Below are 17,190 nucleotides of genomic sequence, written 5' to 3' on the forward strand. Positions count from 1 at the left end.
AGTCTGAAGCTCTTCTCTGTTGTTCATATTTTCCCTATTTCAGGATGCATACTGTGTGTGTGTGTGTTTTATTGTCACATGCACAAGTACAGTGAAATGCCTTTCTTGCTTCCTCTTTCTCAACAATGCAGTATAATCAATATCAGTAGAATTAAACAATTGTAATAATACCAGAGTTGGTGCTAATACCATATTTACAATGTGCAGGGATACTGGAGTGGTAGGGGTCGATACAGTATGTATAGGGGTTAGGCGACTAGGCATCAGGATATCTGATAAACAAATTGGCAGCTCCATATATGATGATTGTATATGAGTGTGTAGAGTCAGTATGAATGTGGGTGTGTGTTAAGTGAGTGTGTGTGTGTGTGTGTGTAGAGTGTGCGTAGAGTCAGTGCAAAAGTACAAATAAAAAGTGTATATGCAGATAGTCCCTGTGTCCATTTTGTTGGCTATTTAGAAGTCTTATGGCTTGGGGATAGAAGCTGTTCAGGAGCCTGTTGGTGTCAGACTCCGGTACTGCTTGTTATGCAGAAGCAGAGAGAACAGTTTATGACCATCCTTTCACACCGCCTGAAATAGAGGTCCTGGATGGCAGGGAGCTCAACCCCAGTGATGTACTGGGCTGTCCCCACTGCCCTCTGTAGCGCCATGTGACCGAGGGCGGTGCATAAACCATACCAAGCAGGGATGCAGCCAGTCAAAATGCTCTCAATTGTGCTGCTGTTTATCTTTTTGAGGATTTGAGGGCCCATACCAAGTCTTTTCAACGTCCTGAGGGGGAAGAAGCCCTGTCGCGCCTTCTTCACGTCTGTTTGTGTGTGTGGACCATTTTAAATCCTTAGTGGTTTGGACAACGAGGAACTTCAAGCTCTCGACCCGCTCCACTGTAGCCCTGACGATGTAGATGGGGGCGTCCTCGCCCCCTCGTTTCCTGTAGTCCACGATCAGCTCCTTGGTCTTACTGACATTGACAAAGAGGTTGTTGTCCTGACAACACAGGTCACTGACTTCCTCCCTGTAGGCTGTCTCATCGTCGCCGGTGATCAGGCCTACCACCGTTGTGTTGTCGGCAAACTTGATGATGGTGTTGGAGTCGTGCGTGGCCACATAGTCATGGTTGAACAAGAAGTACAGGAGGGCGCACTAAGCGCCCAGACGCACTAAGCACACAACACAAGGACAGTTGTTGTGCACACATAATGTAACTGACTGCTCACTATATAAAGGATTAACAGCCTTGCGGATTCTTCGTGTGTGTGTGTGTGTGTGTGTGTGTGTGTGTGTGTGTGTGTGTGTGTGTGTGTGTGTGTGTGTGTGTGTGTGTGTGTGTGTGTGTGTGTGTGTGTGTGTGTGTGTGTGTGTGTGTGTGTGTGTGTGTGTGTGTGTGTGTGTGTGTGTGTGTGTTGCGTTGCAGTGCGTCTGGAGGCGGCCCAGCAGCTGTCAGTAGAGACCGTGTCAGAGCGTAGCGTCCGGGTGCTGTGGAGGGGAGTGGGTGGAGCCAGGGCCTACAGACTGGTCTGGGGACCATTCACAGGTAAGGAGCGGAGAGATGCACCAATCAGTATTGACTTTTGTATTTACACAAAAGGGTTGTTCTGCAGAAATGCAGAATGGAATTTATGAGAGCATCAGCAATGCTGTTAGTTAATACTTTATATAGTGAGCAGTCGGTGACACAATGTGTACACAACAACTGTCGTTGTCCATTTCAACCTTCCATTTTTCCTCTGTCGACTCTCTGCTCTCCTCTTTCCTGCCCTTCTCTTCTCTCCCTCACCCCTATCTCCTCTCCCCCTGTACCTGTGTCTCTCCCAGGACGTGATGTGAAGTCTGTCGAGGTGGCTGGCGACACTGAGACTCACACCCTGTTGAACCTGCAGCCAGACACCGAGTACATTGTCACTGTCATCGCCCTCTACGAAGCCAACACAGAGGGACCTACTGCTACCGCCAGGTTCAAGATAGGTACAGAGCTACACACAAATGCATGTATGCACTGCAGACATACATTTCCCTCTCCTTCTGTCCCTCTGTCTATTTTCCTCTGTCCCAGTAACTTCTACTTGTGGTTAATTTTAGCCAGTGAAAGAATGCATTTATAAAATACTTTCTGCTGCATTCAACAGAACTTAGTGTAAGGGACTATAGGGGGTGAAGAGGCAGAAAGAGAAGGAGAAATACAATAATAGAGCCTTAGAAAGATAGATATAGAACACTGTATATATGGTATATGTCTATGGAGAGAACAACAACCGTTTAGTTTTATGAATTTCTTTATTCCTCGTATTATTGTTTTTCTATTATTTATATATTTTCTTTCTGCATTGTTGGGAAGGGCCCTTAAGTAAGCATTTCACTGTTAGTCTACACCTGTTGTTTACGAAGCATGTGACAAATAAAATGTGATTTGATTTGATTCCTATCCTCGTGGAGACCTAAAATGTATATCCATTCAAAATCCTATTTTCCCTAACTCTAAAACTAAACCAAATCCTAACCTTAACCCTAACCTTCACCCCTAACCATAATCCTAAACCTTAACGTCTAACCTTAATCCCTAACCCTAAACCGAACCCCTAAGCTTAAAATAGCCTTTGTCCTCATTGGGACGTGGGAAATGTCCCCACGGGGGGAAATTTGGTCCCTCACGAGGATAGAAGAACAAGCACACACACACACACACACACACACACACACACACACACACACACACACACACACACACACACACACACACACACACACACACACACACACACACACACACACACACACACACACACACAAATACAATCACCCCCTGTGTATGACTAATTTTAGAGGGATGTCTTTACTTAAATGTGCACTGTGCAGAAATTGCTCTGCCATTTCCTGGTTGCTAAAATTCTAATAGTTAGCCTAACTTCAGTTTATGTGACAAAACAAGCAAGTATAGTGTAGACAATCATTGTACATTCTAAACCGCTGTAAAATATATTTTCCATATTAAAAATATAGTATTTTCAGCTGTTTGAAGCTGGAGTGCAAACCGAAAGTAAAATACGCCAAAAAATGTACTTAAGAACGGGAACCATTAGAAATAGCTCACATAGAACAGATCTGACACTTCTTATATGACAGATCTAGAACACACATTTCTATAGGAATTTGGTCGGTTCGCCCAAAAAATATTGCAGGGGATTGTGTTTGAGTTAAAGCCGAGTCATCATTGGTCTCGATTGAGATAAGGGAGGTGGGTGCTGTAGCTATTTAGGACAGAATACCCCCTAATGTTCCTCTCTGGGATCTTAGATCTCAAATGGGAAGGGAAACATTTACATTACATTTAAGTCATTTAGCAGACGCTCTTATCCAGAGCGACTTACAAATTGGTGCATTCACCTTATGACATCCAGTGGAACAGCCACTTTACAATAGTGCATCTACATATTTTAAGGGGGGTGAGAAGGATTATTTTATCCTATCCTAGGTATTCCTTAAAGAGGTGGGGTTTCAGGTGTCTCCGGAAGGTGGTGATTGACTCCGCTGTCCTGGCGTCGTGAGGGAGTTTGTTCCACCATTGGGGAGCCAGAGCAGCGAACAGTTTTGACTGGGCTGAGCGGGAACTGTACTTCCTCAGTGGTAGGGAGGCGAGCAGGCCAGAGGTGGATGAACGCAGTGCCCTTGTTTGGGTGTAGGGCCTGATCAGAGCCTGGAGGTACTGAGGTGCCGTTCCCTCACAGCTCCGTAGGCAAGCACCATGGTCTTGTAGCGGATGCGAGCTTCAACTGGAAGCCAGTGGAGAGAGCGGAGGAGCGGGGTGACGTGAGAGAACTTGGGAAGGTTGAACACCAGACGGGCTGCGGCGTTCTGGATGAGTTGTAGGGTTTAATGGCACAGGCAGGGAGCCCAGCCAACAGCGAGTTGCAGTAATCCAGACGGGAGATGACAAGTGCCTGGATTAGGACCTGTTCCGCTTCCTGTGTGAGGCAGGGTCGTACTCTGCGGATGTTGTAGAGCATGAACCTACAGGAACGGGCCACCGCCTTGATGTTAGTTGAGAACGACAGGGTGTTGTCCAGGATCACGCCAAGGTTCTTAGCGCTCTGGGAGGAGGACACAATGGAGTTGTCAACCGTGATGGCGAGATCATGGAACGGGCAGTCCTTCCCCGGGAGGAAGAGCAGCTCCGTCTTGCCGAAGTTCAGCTTGAGGTGGTGATCCGTCATCCACACTGATATGCCTGCCAGACATGCAGAGATGCGATTCGCCACCTGGTCATCAGAAGGGGGAAAGGAGAAGATTAATTGTGTGTCGTCTGCATAGCAATGATAGGAGAGACCATGTGAGGTTATGACAGAGCCAAGTGACTTGGTGTATAGCGAGAATAGGAGAGGGCCTAGAACAGAGCCCTGGGGGACACCAGTGGTGAGAGCGCATGGTGAGGAGACAGATTCTCGCCACGCCACCTGGTAGGAGCGACCTGTCAGGTAGGACGCAATCCAAGCGTGGGCCACGCCGGAGATGCCCAACTCGGAGAGGGTGGAGAGGAGTATCTGATGGTTCACAGTATCGAAGGCAGCCGATAGGTCTAGAACAGGGGTGTCAAACTCATTTCGCATCGTGGGCCACATACGGCCTAGGGAGATGTCAAGTGGGCCGGACCATTAAAGTTATACCATACTCTGCTATAAATAACCAAAATATCATGTCTTTCCTTTGTTTTGGTGTAAAGAAGCACAAGAACATTAGGAAAATATTGAAATTTAATGAACTATCCTTTTACAAAACATTTCATGAAACACCTCATATTTCCTTAGACAAATGTGCAATTTACTTTTATCATTCACAAATATGCATTGCAACTGATCCCACTGATTGTACAAAGGCACAAAACTTTAATTGGTACTGAAAAATATAGTAATGCACTTTAAGATTAAATGAGACTTTTAAAGAAAGGAATTTTTAAACCACTTACACATACGCATATAAAATCTAAATGTAATCCCTGCGTACACCTTACAAACTAAGGAGAGTGATTTTAAATGTGTAATGAAGAAAGTGTTGCCTGTCCTGTAAATCTGTAAACTTCATACATGAAACATACATACACATACAATACATACTGAAAATTTATGGAGTTGTATGAACAGTAGAATTCCATCACACAACTTTTGTTTTGAAGCTGCTGACTAACATTAAAGTGCACATTTTTTAAATCACCACAGTAAGGATTCATCTTCACAGAGCTGTATTCTTTCAATGCAAACAGTATCTAAGGCAGCATTTTAAAGGTGTTAGTCTAGTCTGGACTTGTATTTGTACCTGAAACTTGGCATCTTTTGACCTGTACAAGTGCATCAACACCAGGTGTCATGTCCTGACTAGCTGTCACTTTCAGAATGTCATTTAAGTGCTTGTTTGTGAGCCTTGAACGCATTTTTGTTTTATTGATATTCATCACTGAGAAAATTTGGTCACAAAGGTAGGTTGTCCCAAACATGCACAAAATTTTAGCAGCCAGGGCTGTTAATTTGGGGTACCCTGGTAGTAGATACTGATAAAATCTGTCCAGACCTACAGAGGCAAATTTGCCCTTCAAATCTGCATCACACTGCAAATCAATTATCTCTAGCTGAATTTCGACCGGCAGATCAGAAGCTTTAACTGTGAAAGGTGAGCGAAAAACTGAAAATTCTGTCTCAAGTTCACCAAATACCTGAAAACGTTTCTCAAACTCCCGCAGTAGTCCTGCAATTTTGTCTTTGTACCGTTTCATGTCCGCATCAGGTCTGGTCACACACACATCTCTCAGACAGGGGAAATGAGCAGGGTTGCCATTTGCCAGTTGCATCTCCCACAAAGTCAGCTTCAACTTAAATGCATGTATGTTGTCAGAAAACTGTGTGACAACTTTTTTGCAGCCTTGCAACATTTTGTTCAGATTGTTCAAGTGTTCAGTAATATCAACCAAGAATGCAAGGTCCCGTAGCCATTCCTGAGATTGTAATTCCAACACCGGTTTTCCTTTTTTCTCCATGAACTGTCCGATTTCCTCTCGTAGATCAAAGAAATGCCTCAGCACAGCGCCTCGGCTTAACCATCTCACTTCAGTGTGGTATGGCAGGCTGTGGGTAATGTTGCTGTCGCTGAGAAGTTTGTCAAACTGACGATGGTTCAGACCTCTGGACCGGATGAAATTTACAGTGCGAACAACCACCTCCATGACGTGGTCCATTTTCAGCGACTTGCAACACAATGCCTCCTGGTGCAAAATACAGTGACATGTCCAGAAATGATCTCCTCCATTAAGGGCTTGTACTTTGTCTTTGAACTTTGTCGCGACACCTGCTTTCTTTCCGACCATGGATGGCGCGCCGTCTGTAGCCAGGCTGACAGCGCGGGACCAGTCCACTCCAACTCTGTCCAATGCAGCAACGACAGAGCCGAAAATGTCCTCGGCTGTTGTGGTGTCCATCATTGGCACCAACTCAAGAAACTCTTCAGTAACAGTCAATGTCTCATCAACTCCTCGAATAAATATGGCCAGTTGGGCCACGTCTGTGATGTCAGTGCTCTCGTCAATTGCCACGGAAAATGCAATAAATGACTTGACTCTCTGTTTCAATTGACTGTCTAAATCTGCCGATAGTTCCGAAATCCTCTCTGCTATAGTATTCCTCGTCAGGCTAATATTGGCAAAAGCTTGTCGCTTCTCGGGACATACAAGTTCAGCGCACCGCCTTCATCATGCATCGTTTAACAAAGTCACCGTCGGAATACGGCTTCGATGCTAATGCTATTTCGCTAGCAATTAGGTAGCTGGCTTTTACCGCTGCTTCACTGACTTCTCGGCTCTGGATGAAAGTTGACTGCTGTTTCCTCAGACCCGCCAGCAATTCGTTAATCTTATCTCTTCTCAGTTGTCCTTGCAAGCCGTCATATTTTTCGCTGTGATGAGTCTCGTAGTGGAGTCGAATATTATATTCCTTCAATACCGAAACTTGTTGCAAACACACCAAGCACAAAGGTTTTCCGTGTATCTCTGTAAATAAATAGGACGTGGTCCATTTTTCTTTGAAAATTCTACACTCCTTATCTACTTTTCTCCGTTTGGATAACGACATTTTGGCTAAAGAAGGTGTAGCGGAGAGGTAGAGACCAAGGTATTAACAACGTCGTAACAAGCAGCAGATGGCGCATTGATACCGTCTGCTGTTTTCAGTCTGTCTCAGTGATGCGGCTTGTCTTCTACTCTGATGGAAAGAGTGCGCCCCTTAGCGGATAATCCATGAATTGCAGCGAATTAAAAATATTAATTCCATGTCTTTTATGCATTTTTTCCACTTTCAAATTATCCTGCGGGCCTGATCGAACCTCCTTGGGGGCCGGTTCCGGCCCGCGGGCCGTATGTTTGACACCCCTGGTCTAGAAGGATGAGAGCAGAGGAGAGAGAGTTAGCTTTAGCGGTGCGGAGCGCCTCCGTGATACAGAGAAGAGCAGTCTCAGTTGAATGACTAGTCTTGAAACCTGACTGATTTGGATCAAGAAGGTCATTCTGAGAGAGATAGCGGGAGAGCTGACCAAGGACGGCACGTTCAAGAGTTTTGGAGAGAAAAGAAAGAAGGGATACTGGTCTGTAGTTGTTGACATCGGAGGGATCGAGTGTAGGTTTTTTCAGAAGGGGTGCAACTCTCGCTCTCTTGAAGACGGAAGGGACGTAGCCAGCGGTCAGGGATAAGTTGATGAGCGAGGTGAGGTAAGGGAGAAGGTTTCCGGAAATGGTCTGGAGAAGAGAGGAGGGGATAGGGTCAAGCGGGCAGGTTGTTGGGCGGCCGGCCGTCACAAGACGCGAGATTTCATCTGGAGAGAGAGGAAACACAACTATGTTTGTGTAGCTAGCTACACTCTAAAAAATGCTGGGTTGTTGGGTTGACCCAAGTGCTGAGTTGGATGCGTTGGGTCACTTAGTTGGGTTGTTTTCTTAAAAAAGAGCAATGTTCGGTTGTTGATGCTGGGTTATTGGTGCTGGATTATTGGTGCTTGGTTATTGGTGTTGGGTTATTGAGATGTGACGCAGCGGTCAGATCAGAAAACTGGAGGCGTAGTTTTAGTAGTGACATGACACGCAGGAAATGTATTTTTAGCCACCTGTGAGAGTAAATGTCATATTAAAAAAGACCCAGCTGTTGGGGCAATCCAGCATGAAAGTAAGAAATACCCAACTGATGATTAAATTAACCCATGTTTGGGTAATCCCAACAACCCAACATGTTAGGGTATTCAAGCAACCCAATTGGCTGGGTCAAAATAACCCAGCGTGTTTTCTGTACAATATTTACCCAGCTCTGGGTTACCAAAGAACCCAAAATGGGTTGTTTTTAACCCAGCATTTTTGAGAGTGTAAGATTTGTTAAAAACAACTATACTGGCAGTCTAATGAAAATGCATCATGAATTGAAATCCCCTAAAAGAGCTGAATATCACCTGAAGGATTTGTAAGAGGTTCTGACATAGCATGATGTATCAGTGGTTGTGTTGTGTCTGTGTGTTCCCCCCATGCAGAGCGTCTGGAGCAGCAGGTGCTAAAGGCAGCCACCACCGGGCCCTCCTCCATCCGCCTCACCTGGAACCTAATCCAGTCTGCCAGGGGATACCGCCTGGAGTGGAGGCAGGGGGAAGGTCAGACACAAACACTCATCCTCACAATACAGTACCAGTCAAAAGTTTGGACACACCTACTCGTTCCAGGGTTTTTCTTTATTTTTACCATTTTTTCTACATTGTGGAATAATAGTGAAGCCTTCAAAACTATGAAATAACACATATGGAATCATGTGGAAAACAAAAAAGGATTAAACAAATCCAAATATATTTTATATTTGAAATTCTTAGGGTAGCCACCCTTTGCATGATGACAGCTTTGCACATTCTTGGCATTCTCTCAACCAGCTTCATGAGGTAGTCATCTGGCATGCATTTCGAGTAACAGGTGTGCCTTGTTAAAAGTTAATTTGTAGAATTTCTTTCCTTCTTAATGCGTTTGAGCCAATCGGTTGTGTTGTGAACTTTAAAAGTTTCTTTAAGTGCAGTCGCAAACACCATCAAGCGCTATGATTAAACTGGCTCTCATGAGGACCGCCACAGGAAAGGAAGACCCAGAGTTACTTCTGCAGCAGAGGATAAGTTCATTAGAGCTAACTGCACCTCAGATTGCAGCCCAAATAAATGCTTCATCTCAACATCACGTGGTGTCTTTGTGAGACGCAGACTAGGTGCATGGATGATCTCCGCATGTGTAGTTTCCACCGTGAATCATGTAGGAGGAGGTGTGATGGTGTGGGGGTCTTTGCTTGTGACACTGTCAGTGATTTATTTAGAATTCAAGGCACACTTAACCAGCATGGCTACCACAGCATTCTGCAGTGAAACGCCATCCCATCTGGTTTGCATTTAGTGGGACTATCATTTATCACTATCACAGGACAATGACCCAACACACCTCCAGGCTATGTAAGGGCTATTTGACCAAGAAGGAGAGTGATGGAGTGTTGCATCTGGTCTCCACAGTCACCTGACCTCAACCCAATTGAGATGGTTTGGGATGAGTTAGACCGCAGAGTGAAGGAAAAGCAGCCAACAAGTGCTCAGCATATGTAGGAACTCCTTCAAGACTGTTGGAAAAGCATTCTAGGTGAAGCTGGTTGAGAGAATGCCAAGAGTGTGCAAAGCTGTCATGAAGGCAAAGGGTGGCTACCTTGAAGAATCTCAAATATAAAATATATTTTGATTTGTTTTCCACTTTTTTGGTTACTACATGATTCCGTATGTATTATTTCATAGTTTTGATGTCTTCACTATTATTCTACAATGTAGAAAATGGTTTAAAAAAAACAAAAAACAAAAAAACCTTGAATGAGTCGGTGTCCAAACTTTTGACTGGGACTGTACATGTGTATGCACACACACACTTGTGCGCCACATAAGTGTGCACACAAGCACACACACATACAAAATATGAATGTACTTTCAAACCGCTCAGCATGAATTACATACAGTACACCGATCTACTCATACAAACATTGATGTACCCTCACTGACTGACTGTCAACATCTAACTGACTTACTGTATTCCTCAGGTGGCAGAGTGCAAAGTCAGTCGTTCTCCCGGAGCACCACTAGTTTTGATCTGACAGGGCTGCAGCCTAGCACTGAGTATGTCATCACCCTGTTCACCCTGTATGATGGACGAGAGGAGGCCACCCCCGTCTCCACCTCTCCAACAGGTCAGGGATAGTGGCAGGCGCACCCCTCCCCCCAATAAATTCTTTGTATATTTGACCAGTTTCACTACTATTTTACTGACCCCCTCCTGTCCCTCGTCCCTGTATAGTGGAACAGCAGGTGGGGAGTGTGTCCAACCTGCGAGTGGTAGAGTCCCTGGGCAGCACTGTGCGACTAGGATGGACAGGGGTTGCCGGGGCAACACAGTACCGTATCCTCATGGTCAATACTGAAGGTAAGGGCATGTCTCAAATGACACCTTTTTCCCTCCTTATATAGTGCACTATTTTTAGATCAGAGGCCACATAGGTGTTAACACTGTGTATTTATAGCGCAAACAGAGGAAATACGCAGTGTCCCTGGAAGCCAGACGACCCTTGACCTTAGGGATCTGACGGAGGGCGTGTCTTATGGGGTCAGCGTGACCGCTGTGGTGGGAGACAACGAGGGGGACCCGGTCACTGTTTACATCAAAGCAGGTGACACACACATTGTATGCTACTGCTTGCTCCAGCTTGTCTTGAGAGAGGATGTGAACAGATTGAATGGGTGCAGATCTTGGCTCAGGGCTGCAGTGTGTTTGCCAGTCTGGTAAACAATGGTCTGCTGTGTGATGAATGGCTGCCAGCTGAATATCCATGTCGATGGGTGGTGAATAGAGATACTGAGGAGAGGTGAGCTGAAGCAAGCCCAGGCAGAGATGACAGAAGAGGGCCTGTGGGCTAGTGTGGAGATACAGGACAGGGCACCTGGGCCGTGTTTAGTTGGCATGAAATGGAAAAATGTTTTAAAATGGGAAATAAAAGTTTGATATTGAACATTGGAAATGTTTGGTTGTCCACTGAACTACAGTGTTCTTATTGATATATGATTGCAGAACAAACATTGGAGAAAGTGACCAACCTACGCGTGACAAATATCAATGGTCGGCGACTCCGAATCGCCTGGGCAGGTGTTTTGGGGGCGACAGGGTACAGGGTCACGTGGAGACAAGGCAACAGTAAGTGTCAGATGATTTCTAATTGGAATGATTTTGTGCTAAACAAGTCCTCCGAAATACAATTATTTGACATGTTATGAGAAACATAATTAAAGCAGCAGTCCCTATTTATGTATGTATGTGTTACTGTCTTTCTTACCCTCTATTTAGATGCTGAGCAGTCCCAGTGTTTGTGTCTATAACAGTGTGTTTCACTTCTAGATGCTGAGCAGTCCCATGATCTGGGACCAGAGGCCTCAACCTACACGTTGGAGGGGTTACAGCCAGACGAGGCTGTGGTCCTGGGTTTGGCGGCTGTGATTGGTCAACGCATCGGGGAAGTGGTCACTCTCTCAGCCAGGACCAATGGGAACACCGGCTCAAACTCAAGCACAGTTAGCGGCCTGCGAATCGTTGATGTCACCTCTCAGAGGATACGCATCACATGGTCACCTGTTTCCAGGGCAACTGGCTACAAGATTACCTGGCGCAGTGAAGATGGTAGGCGCGGTTACAATAAATTATTTGGATGTCATTTGATGAATAAATTACATTCTTATTGATCCTTACCTTAGGTCTCAAAGCACATTTCGGCTCAAATAACACATTTTATAGGGATTGTCTTGTGTTTTCTGTAGTCTAATAGTACAGTAGTAGCAATCCCCAGTAGCATTCTCCTCTCTGCCTGATCCTATCTCTCTACAGGAGTGGAGTCCTCCCGCACAGTGGCCGCTGATGTCACTTCCTTCACCATTGACAGCCTTCAGGAAGATTCCTCCTACCGGGTGTCAGTCTCCTCACTGATTGGCTCTCGAGAAGGACGCCCCGCCTCCCTGAACACCAGAACAGGTACTCAATCGCTCAATTTCCAAATTGACCACTAACCTCTATCCATTCTCTTCTTGATAGCCTTGGTTAGCTGGTTAGCTGTCAACAATATGATAACAGCTTTACTTTGCCCTTAGTTAATTTAAGGATTGATTGAATTAAATGAGTGTTACACTATCATATAAACAGTGCTTGTAAATGGGTGACTGAACTCTTCCACCTCTCTGTCCTCAGCATCAGACCAGGGTGTTGTGGGAACAGTGACCTCACTCCAAGTCCAGGAGTCCCGCGGTGAGGTCGTCAGGGTAACATGGGTGGGCGTGCAGGGAGCAACAGCCTATCGTGTGTCTTGGAAGCGAATTGATGGTAAGAGATTTGATCAGTTTTTCTGCTTTGAAAATTTTTGAAATCTGAATGATATTCCCTGATAGTTCATGATTCAATAGCATAGTATCCATAGCTTATCTTTAACATATGAACCTCTATTTACACCTTTCACACTGAAAGGTCCAATGCAGATGTTTTTATCTCAATATCAAATAATTTCTGGCTAACAATTAAGTACCCTACTGTGATTGTTTTGAATTAAAATAGTTAAAAAATGAACAGAAATAGCTTCTTAGCAATGGCCAAATTCTCAAGCAAGAATTTTGATAGGACTGCCTGGGAGTGGTCTGTGGGGAGGGGAAAACTGAACATTTGCTGTTATTGGCAGAGAGGTTTGGAACTCTCTTTCTTATTGGTCAGTTATAGGGTTGGGCAACTTTGATGGGGATGGGGGCCATAGGCCTACGAAATTGGTCCACGGGACTACAAAAGCCCGCATGCAGCCCTCCAGTTTCCCATCTCTGGTCTATTTAAGCAATAAGGCATGAGAGGGTGTGGTATGGCCAATATACCACAGCTAAGGGCTGTTCTTATGCATGATGCAAAATGGAGTTCCTGGATACAGCCCTTAGTTGTGGTATATACCACAAACCCCTAAGGGCTTTAACATAATATTAATGAAACATGGCAGCCATTTTGTGCCAGACCACTCACCACTGCCCCTTCTGTCTTGGTGTAGGTGGGGAGGAGAGGAGCCAGCTGGTGGGTGGTGACCTGACAGCGGTGGATCTGGAGCAGCTGGACCCAGGGGCTCAGTATGAGGTGCAGGTCATGGCCCTGGTCCAGAACAAACAGGGAACCCCGGTCTCTGTCAGAGTCACTACACGTGAGTCACCACTACGTCACAGCCTTAAAGAATAGAGACTGTGCGGTAACATGTTCCTCTGTTTGATTAGAATGGATATGAAAACATTGGAAGGTGTAACTTTCCTGTAGTACTATGTCAATTCAGAAAGTAATCTAAATTCCAATTCCAAATGGTTGAATTTGAATTTCAGTGTACTTTAAATGGATTTGAACCCAACCCTGCTATCTAGCATTATGTCCCATAATACTGTTACTTTCCTGTAGTATTATACTGTATGTGGTGTTTTGATGGCTACTGCTTAGTACTGTATTTCCTCTCCCAGTATTCTCATTGTGTGTGTGTGTGTGTGTGTGTGTGTGTGTGTGTGTGTGTGTGTGTGTGTGTGTGTGTGTGTGTGTGTGTGTGTGTGTGTGTGTGTGTGTGTGTGTGTGTGTGTGTGTGTGTGTGTGTGTGTGTGTGTGTGTGTGTAGCAGGGGAACCTGCTGCTGTAGCCCGGGTGGAAGGGGTCAGGGTGCTGGAGGCTACCCCAGGGGTGCTGCGTCTGGTCTGGAGAGGGATGGCCGGGGTTACAGGGTACCGCATCTACTGGAGATCAGCCCTGGGTAAACGCACAGATACACACTCAGATGCACACAAAGAAACATACACAGATACACACAAAGATAAATATACAGATACACACACAGATTTATACACAGATATATATGCATACATAAAATGTGCATCCAAATGTTTTTTTGTGAATTTTTTGTTGTTGCATGTAATATTTTTTTTACTGTTTCATTATATTCTCTATTGGTTCCATGTAGGTGAGGCTGAATCGAGCCGTCTGATAGGTAGAGATGCAACCTCGTTTGACCTGGATGGTCTGCGGCCTGGGGTGAGCTACACTGTGAGGCTGGCTGCCATCTTCAGGGACAGAGAGAGTCAAGCTGTCACTATCACTGCCTCCACAGGTATACTTCTCTGTCAACACCATCTCCTTTCATTCACTATAGTTAGGGACAGGAGTTTCCTGACCATGTGACCTGACCAAGAAAAACTCTTGGCCCTAGTAATAGGCTATAACTAGTCACTCACTGTAGTCACAGTATCTCTTTCCATTACTGATCCCTTGCTTCTCTCCTCCCCTCAGCTCCCTTACAGCCTATAAGGGGTCTGCGTGCTATGGAGGTTACCCAGAATTCTGTGTTGTTGGACTGGGTTCCATTAACGGGTGCTACAGGATACGTCCTGCGCTGGAGAGAGGAAAGGGGTGAGACAGACACTGGATAATGTGGTTCAATTTATTATTTTATTGACAAAGTTACACATTGAAAGGTTGATCTCTAATCTTTGTCTGTGTGTGCGTGTGGGTTTGTGTGTGTGTGCTTGCTTGCTTGCATCCGTGTGTGTGTTCTCTAAACAGACACTGGTCCGGGTCAGTCCATCCCTCTGCCTGGGACATCCAGCTCCTACAGGGTGACTGGGCTGCGTCTGGGACTGAGGTACCGCTTCACCCTGCAGCCTAGCTTCCAGAGGGAGGTTGGCCCTGAGACCTCACTGGACGAACGTACTGGTAAGACTGACAATTCTCATACCGGCCCCTGAATCCCTTAAACTACTACTTTCTAAACATTTCTGCACTGTGACATTTCTTCACCAAATGTTTCTTTGCCAGTCTAAGATGAACCAGCCCAACTCAATATTCCTCTCTCTGTCTCTGTGTCTCTGTCTTCAGTGTGTGTAGGTGGTCGTCTGGACGTGGTGTTCCTGGTTCCAGCTTCCAGGGATCGGACCAGCCTGGTTGAGCCCCTACTCTCTCTCCTGACCAGCGCTGCCGGCTCCCTCACCAGCATCGGAACCCTGGACTCACAGGTACTGGAGTGGTCTAGGATCAGTTTAGCCTTTTAGATCATAATAAATAAGACGGTTAGGAACCTGATCCTAGATGAGGGCTCCTACTCTGAGACACTTTGTGAAGGCCCAGACATCTGTATATTGGCTTTGGTGTACTTTTGTGATGTGATTCTGTGGTGTGGTGTTATATTCTGTGGTTCCTGCCTCCTCCAGATGGGGATTGTAGTGTACAGCGCCCGGCCCAAGATCTGGTTCCTGCTCAATCGCCATAGCAACAGTGAGACGCTGCTTCAGGAGATCCTGTCCACGCCTTTTGAAGACGGCCCAGGGAATGCTATAGGTGTGTGTGTGTGTTTTATACATACGTGTGTGTGTGTGTGTGTGTGTGTGTGTGTGTGTGTGTGTGTGTGTGTGTGTGTGTGTGTGTGTGTGTGTGTGTGTGTGTGTGTGTGTGTGTGTGTGTGTGTGTGTGTGTGTGTGTGTGTGTGTGTGTGTGTCAGGGTTTTGCATGAGGAAAATTTGGAAAGATTTAATTTATCGGACATGGGTGCATAACCCATTAGGCCGTCCACCCATATTGGCTAAATGAGCCACATTTATAGGCCTTACTAACCTATAGGCCTTACTAATTACAAAAATACTATTCCCTGTGTTCTGATGAGTAGCGTATACACAACTTTATATCCTATTGTTTTATAGTTTTTTGTCTTTCCTAAAACAATAAATCAAATAAAATGTAATTGGTCGCACACACATATTTAGTGAAATGATTGTAAAGAATAACTGTTCACCTCAAGATTCAAGCTGTCCCAAATTTGAGCACTAAATGCAGCAGGGAATTGCATGCATAGGCCTATAGGCTTAGGTGTCCACTGTATTATAGTAATATTAAAATCTATATATTAAGGAGAAGAAGCCTAGGCAGAGCCCCACAGATATGACGGCAGCATGCGATACCGACATGAATGTATTTATACTTGTCAGATAGGCTATACTATAGGTGTACAGAAGGAGCCTAATTCGTTCATTTTGTATAAGACTTTTTTTTATATAGATAAGCGTTATATTGTTCGATTATAGTCGTAACTTTGGTATGCCTAAAACGTTCTTCTTAACTGTCGGAGTCAGTTGGAGCAGCGGTGAGCATATCATAGGCCTGCAGTATAATAGGCTAATAGCCACACCACAGCAAACCTTCACAAAAATGTATACACTTTATTAAGGTAATATCAAAAGTAAGTCAAGCCATTAGGGAAAGCACGAGCAGGATATTATATTGCCGCAAACACAACATTACAGTTGCAACTTCATTCGGAAAAAGAAAATGGCTCAACAGAATCAAGCAAAACACTTGCGAACTGGTTTTAACCTTCACAAAAGTTTTGAACAGGCTATATTGCAGCAGTTACCCAACAAATGACAGCAATAGGCTGATTATATTTATTTTACAACAGGATTACTTATAACTGATTTTACAGCTAGTACGGAGCACACACTTAAAAATACTTAATTTAAATAAATTTAGCCAACGAAAATGTCTCAACAGAATGAAACAAAACATGTTTTGCATGTTTAAAGAACTGGTTTAGATTAATAAATAGGTCTACAATAATAATAATGATATACAATAATAATAATGATAAAACAAAAGGTATTATAAATAAAAACATTTTAATGTTCCAAAATTGCATCCTACTTAATAAGTTGCACAGTTGCCTGCATTTGGCTGCACCAACATTCTTCTTATCTTTGTCCACTACAATATTAACATAATTTCCCCCAAAACGTTGCAGTATCGCCGAATGAGGCCTATGCACTAGCAATGGCCAATGTGCATTTCACACTTTGTATCTCAAAGCCATATCAAATATCTTGTTTGTAAAATACTTGCTATTGAGCTCAAAATGGGGGTTGAACAATAAAATGTATACCACAGGAGCTTGGTGTTTGGGCAGGACAGGCTTGTGGTAATGGCTGGATCGGAATCAGTGGAATGGTACCAAACACATGGTTTCCATGGTTTCCATGTGATGCCATTCCATTTACTCCGTTACGGACATTATTATAAGTCGTCCTCCCCTCA

At 44.7% G+C, this 17,190-nt stretch overlaps 1 protein-coding gene across 1 annotated transcript in view; it reads left to right on the forward strand.

The window, feature by feature from the left end:
• Window positions 1–17,190, forward strand: part of LOC124031255 (collagen alpha-1(VII) chain-like) — a 131,643-nt gene that overhangs the window by 46,128 nt on the left and 68,325 nt on the right. The window contains exons 11-27 of the mRNA XM_046342308.1: window positions 1,418–1,537; window positions 1,819–1,968; window positions 8,548–8,664; window positions 10,122–10,268; window positions 10,376–10,501; window positions 10,599–10,745; window positions 11,144–11,266; window positions 11,468–11,746; window positions 11,951–12,094; window positions 12,308–12,439; window positions 13,140–13,286; window positions 13,739–13,870; window positions 14,078–14,224; window positions 14,404–14,523; window positions 14,677–14,826; window positions 14,989–15,125; window positions 15,321–15,447. Of these exons, the coding sequence (XP_046198264.1) occupies window positions 1,418–1,537; window positions 1,819–1,968; window positions 8,548–8,664; window positions 10,122–10,268; window positions 10,376–10,501; window positions 10,599–10,745; window positions 11,144–11,266; window positions 11,468–11,746; window positions 11,951–12,094; window positions 12,308–12,439; window positions 13,140–13,286; window positions 13,739–13,870; window positions 14,078–14,224; window positions 14,404–14,523; window positions 14,677–14,826; window positions 14,989–15,125; window positions 15,321–15,447 (2,445 nt within the window). The remainder of the gene's footprint in view (window positions 1–1,417; window positions 1,538–1,818; window positions 1,969–8,547; window positions 8,665–10,121; window positions 10,269–10,375; window positions 10,502–10,598; window positions 10,746–11,143; window positions 11,267–11,467; window positions 11,747–11,950; window positions 12,095–12,307; window positions 12,440–13,139; window positions 13,287–13,738; window positions 13,871–14,077; window positions 14,225–14,403; window positions 14,524–14,676; window positions 14,827–14,988; window positions 15,126–15,320; window positions 15,448–17,190) is intronic.

The sequence above is a fragment of the Oncorhynchus gorbuscha genome, linkage group LG03, assembly GCF_021184085.1.
Source record: "Oncorhynchus gorbuscha isolate QuinsamMale2020 ecotype Even-year linkage group LG03, OgorEven_v1.0, whole genome shotgun sequence".
Taxonomy (NCBI): domain Eukaryota; kingdom Metazoa; phylum Chordata; class Actinopteri; order Salmoniformes; family Salmonidae; genus Oncorhynchus; species Oncorhynchus gorbuscha.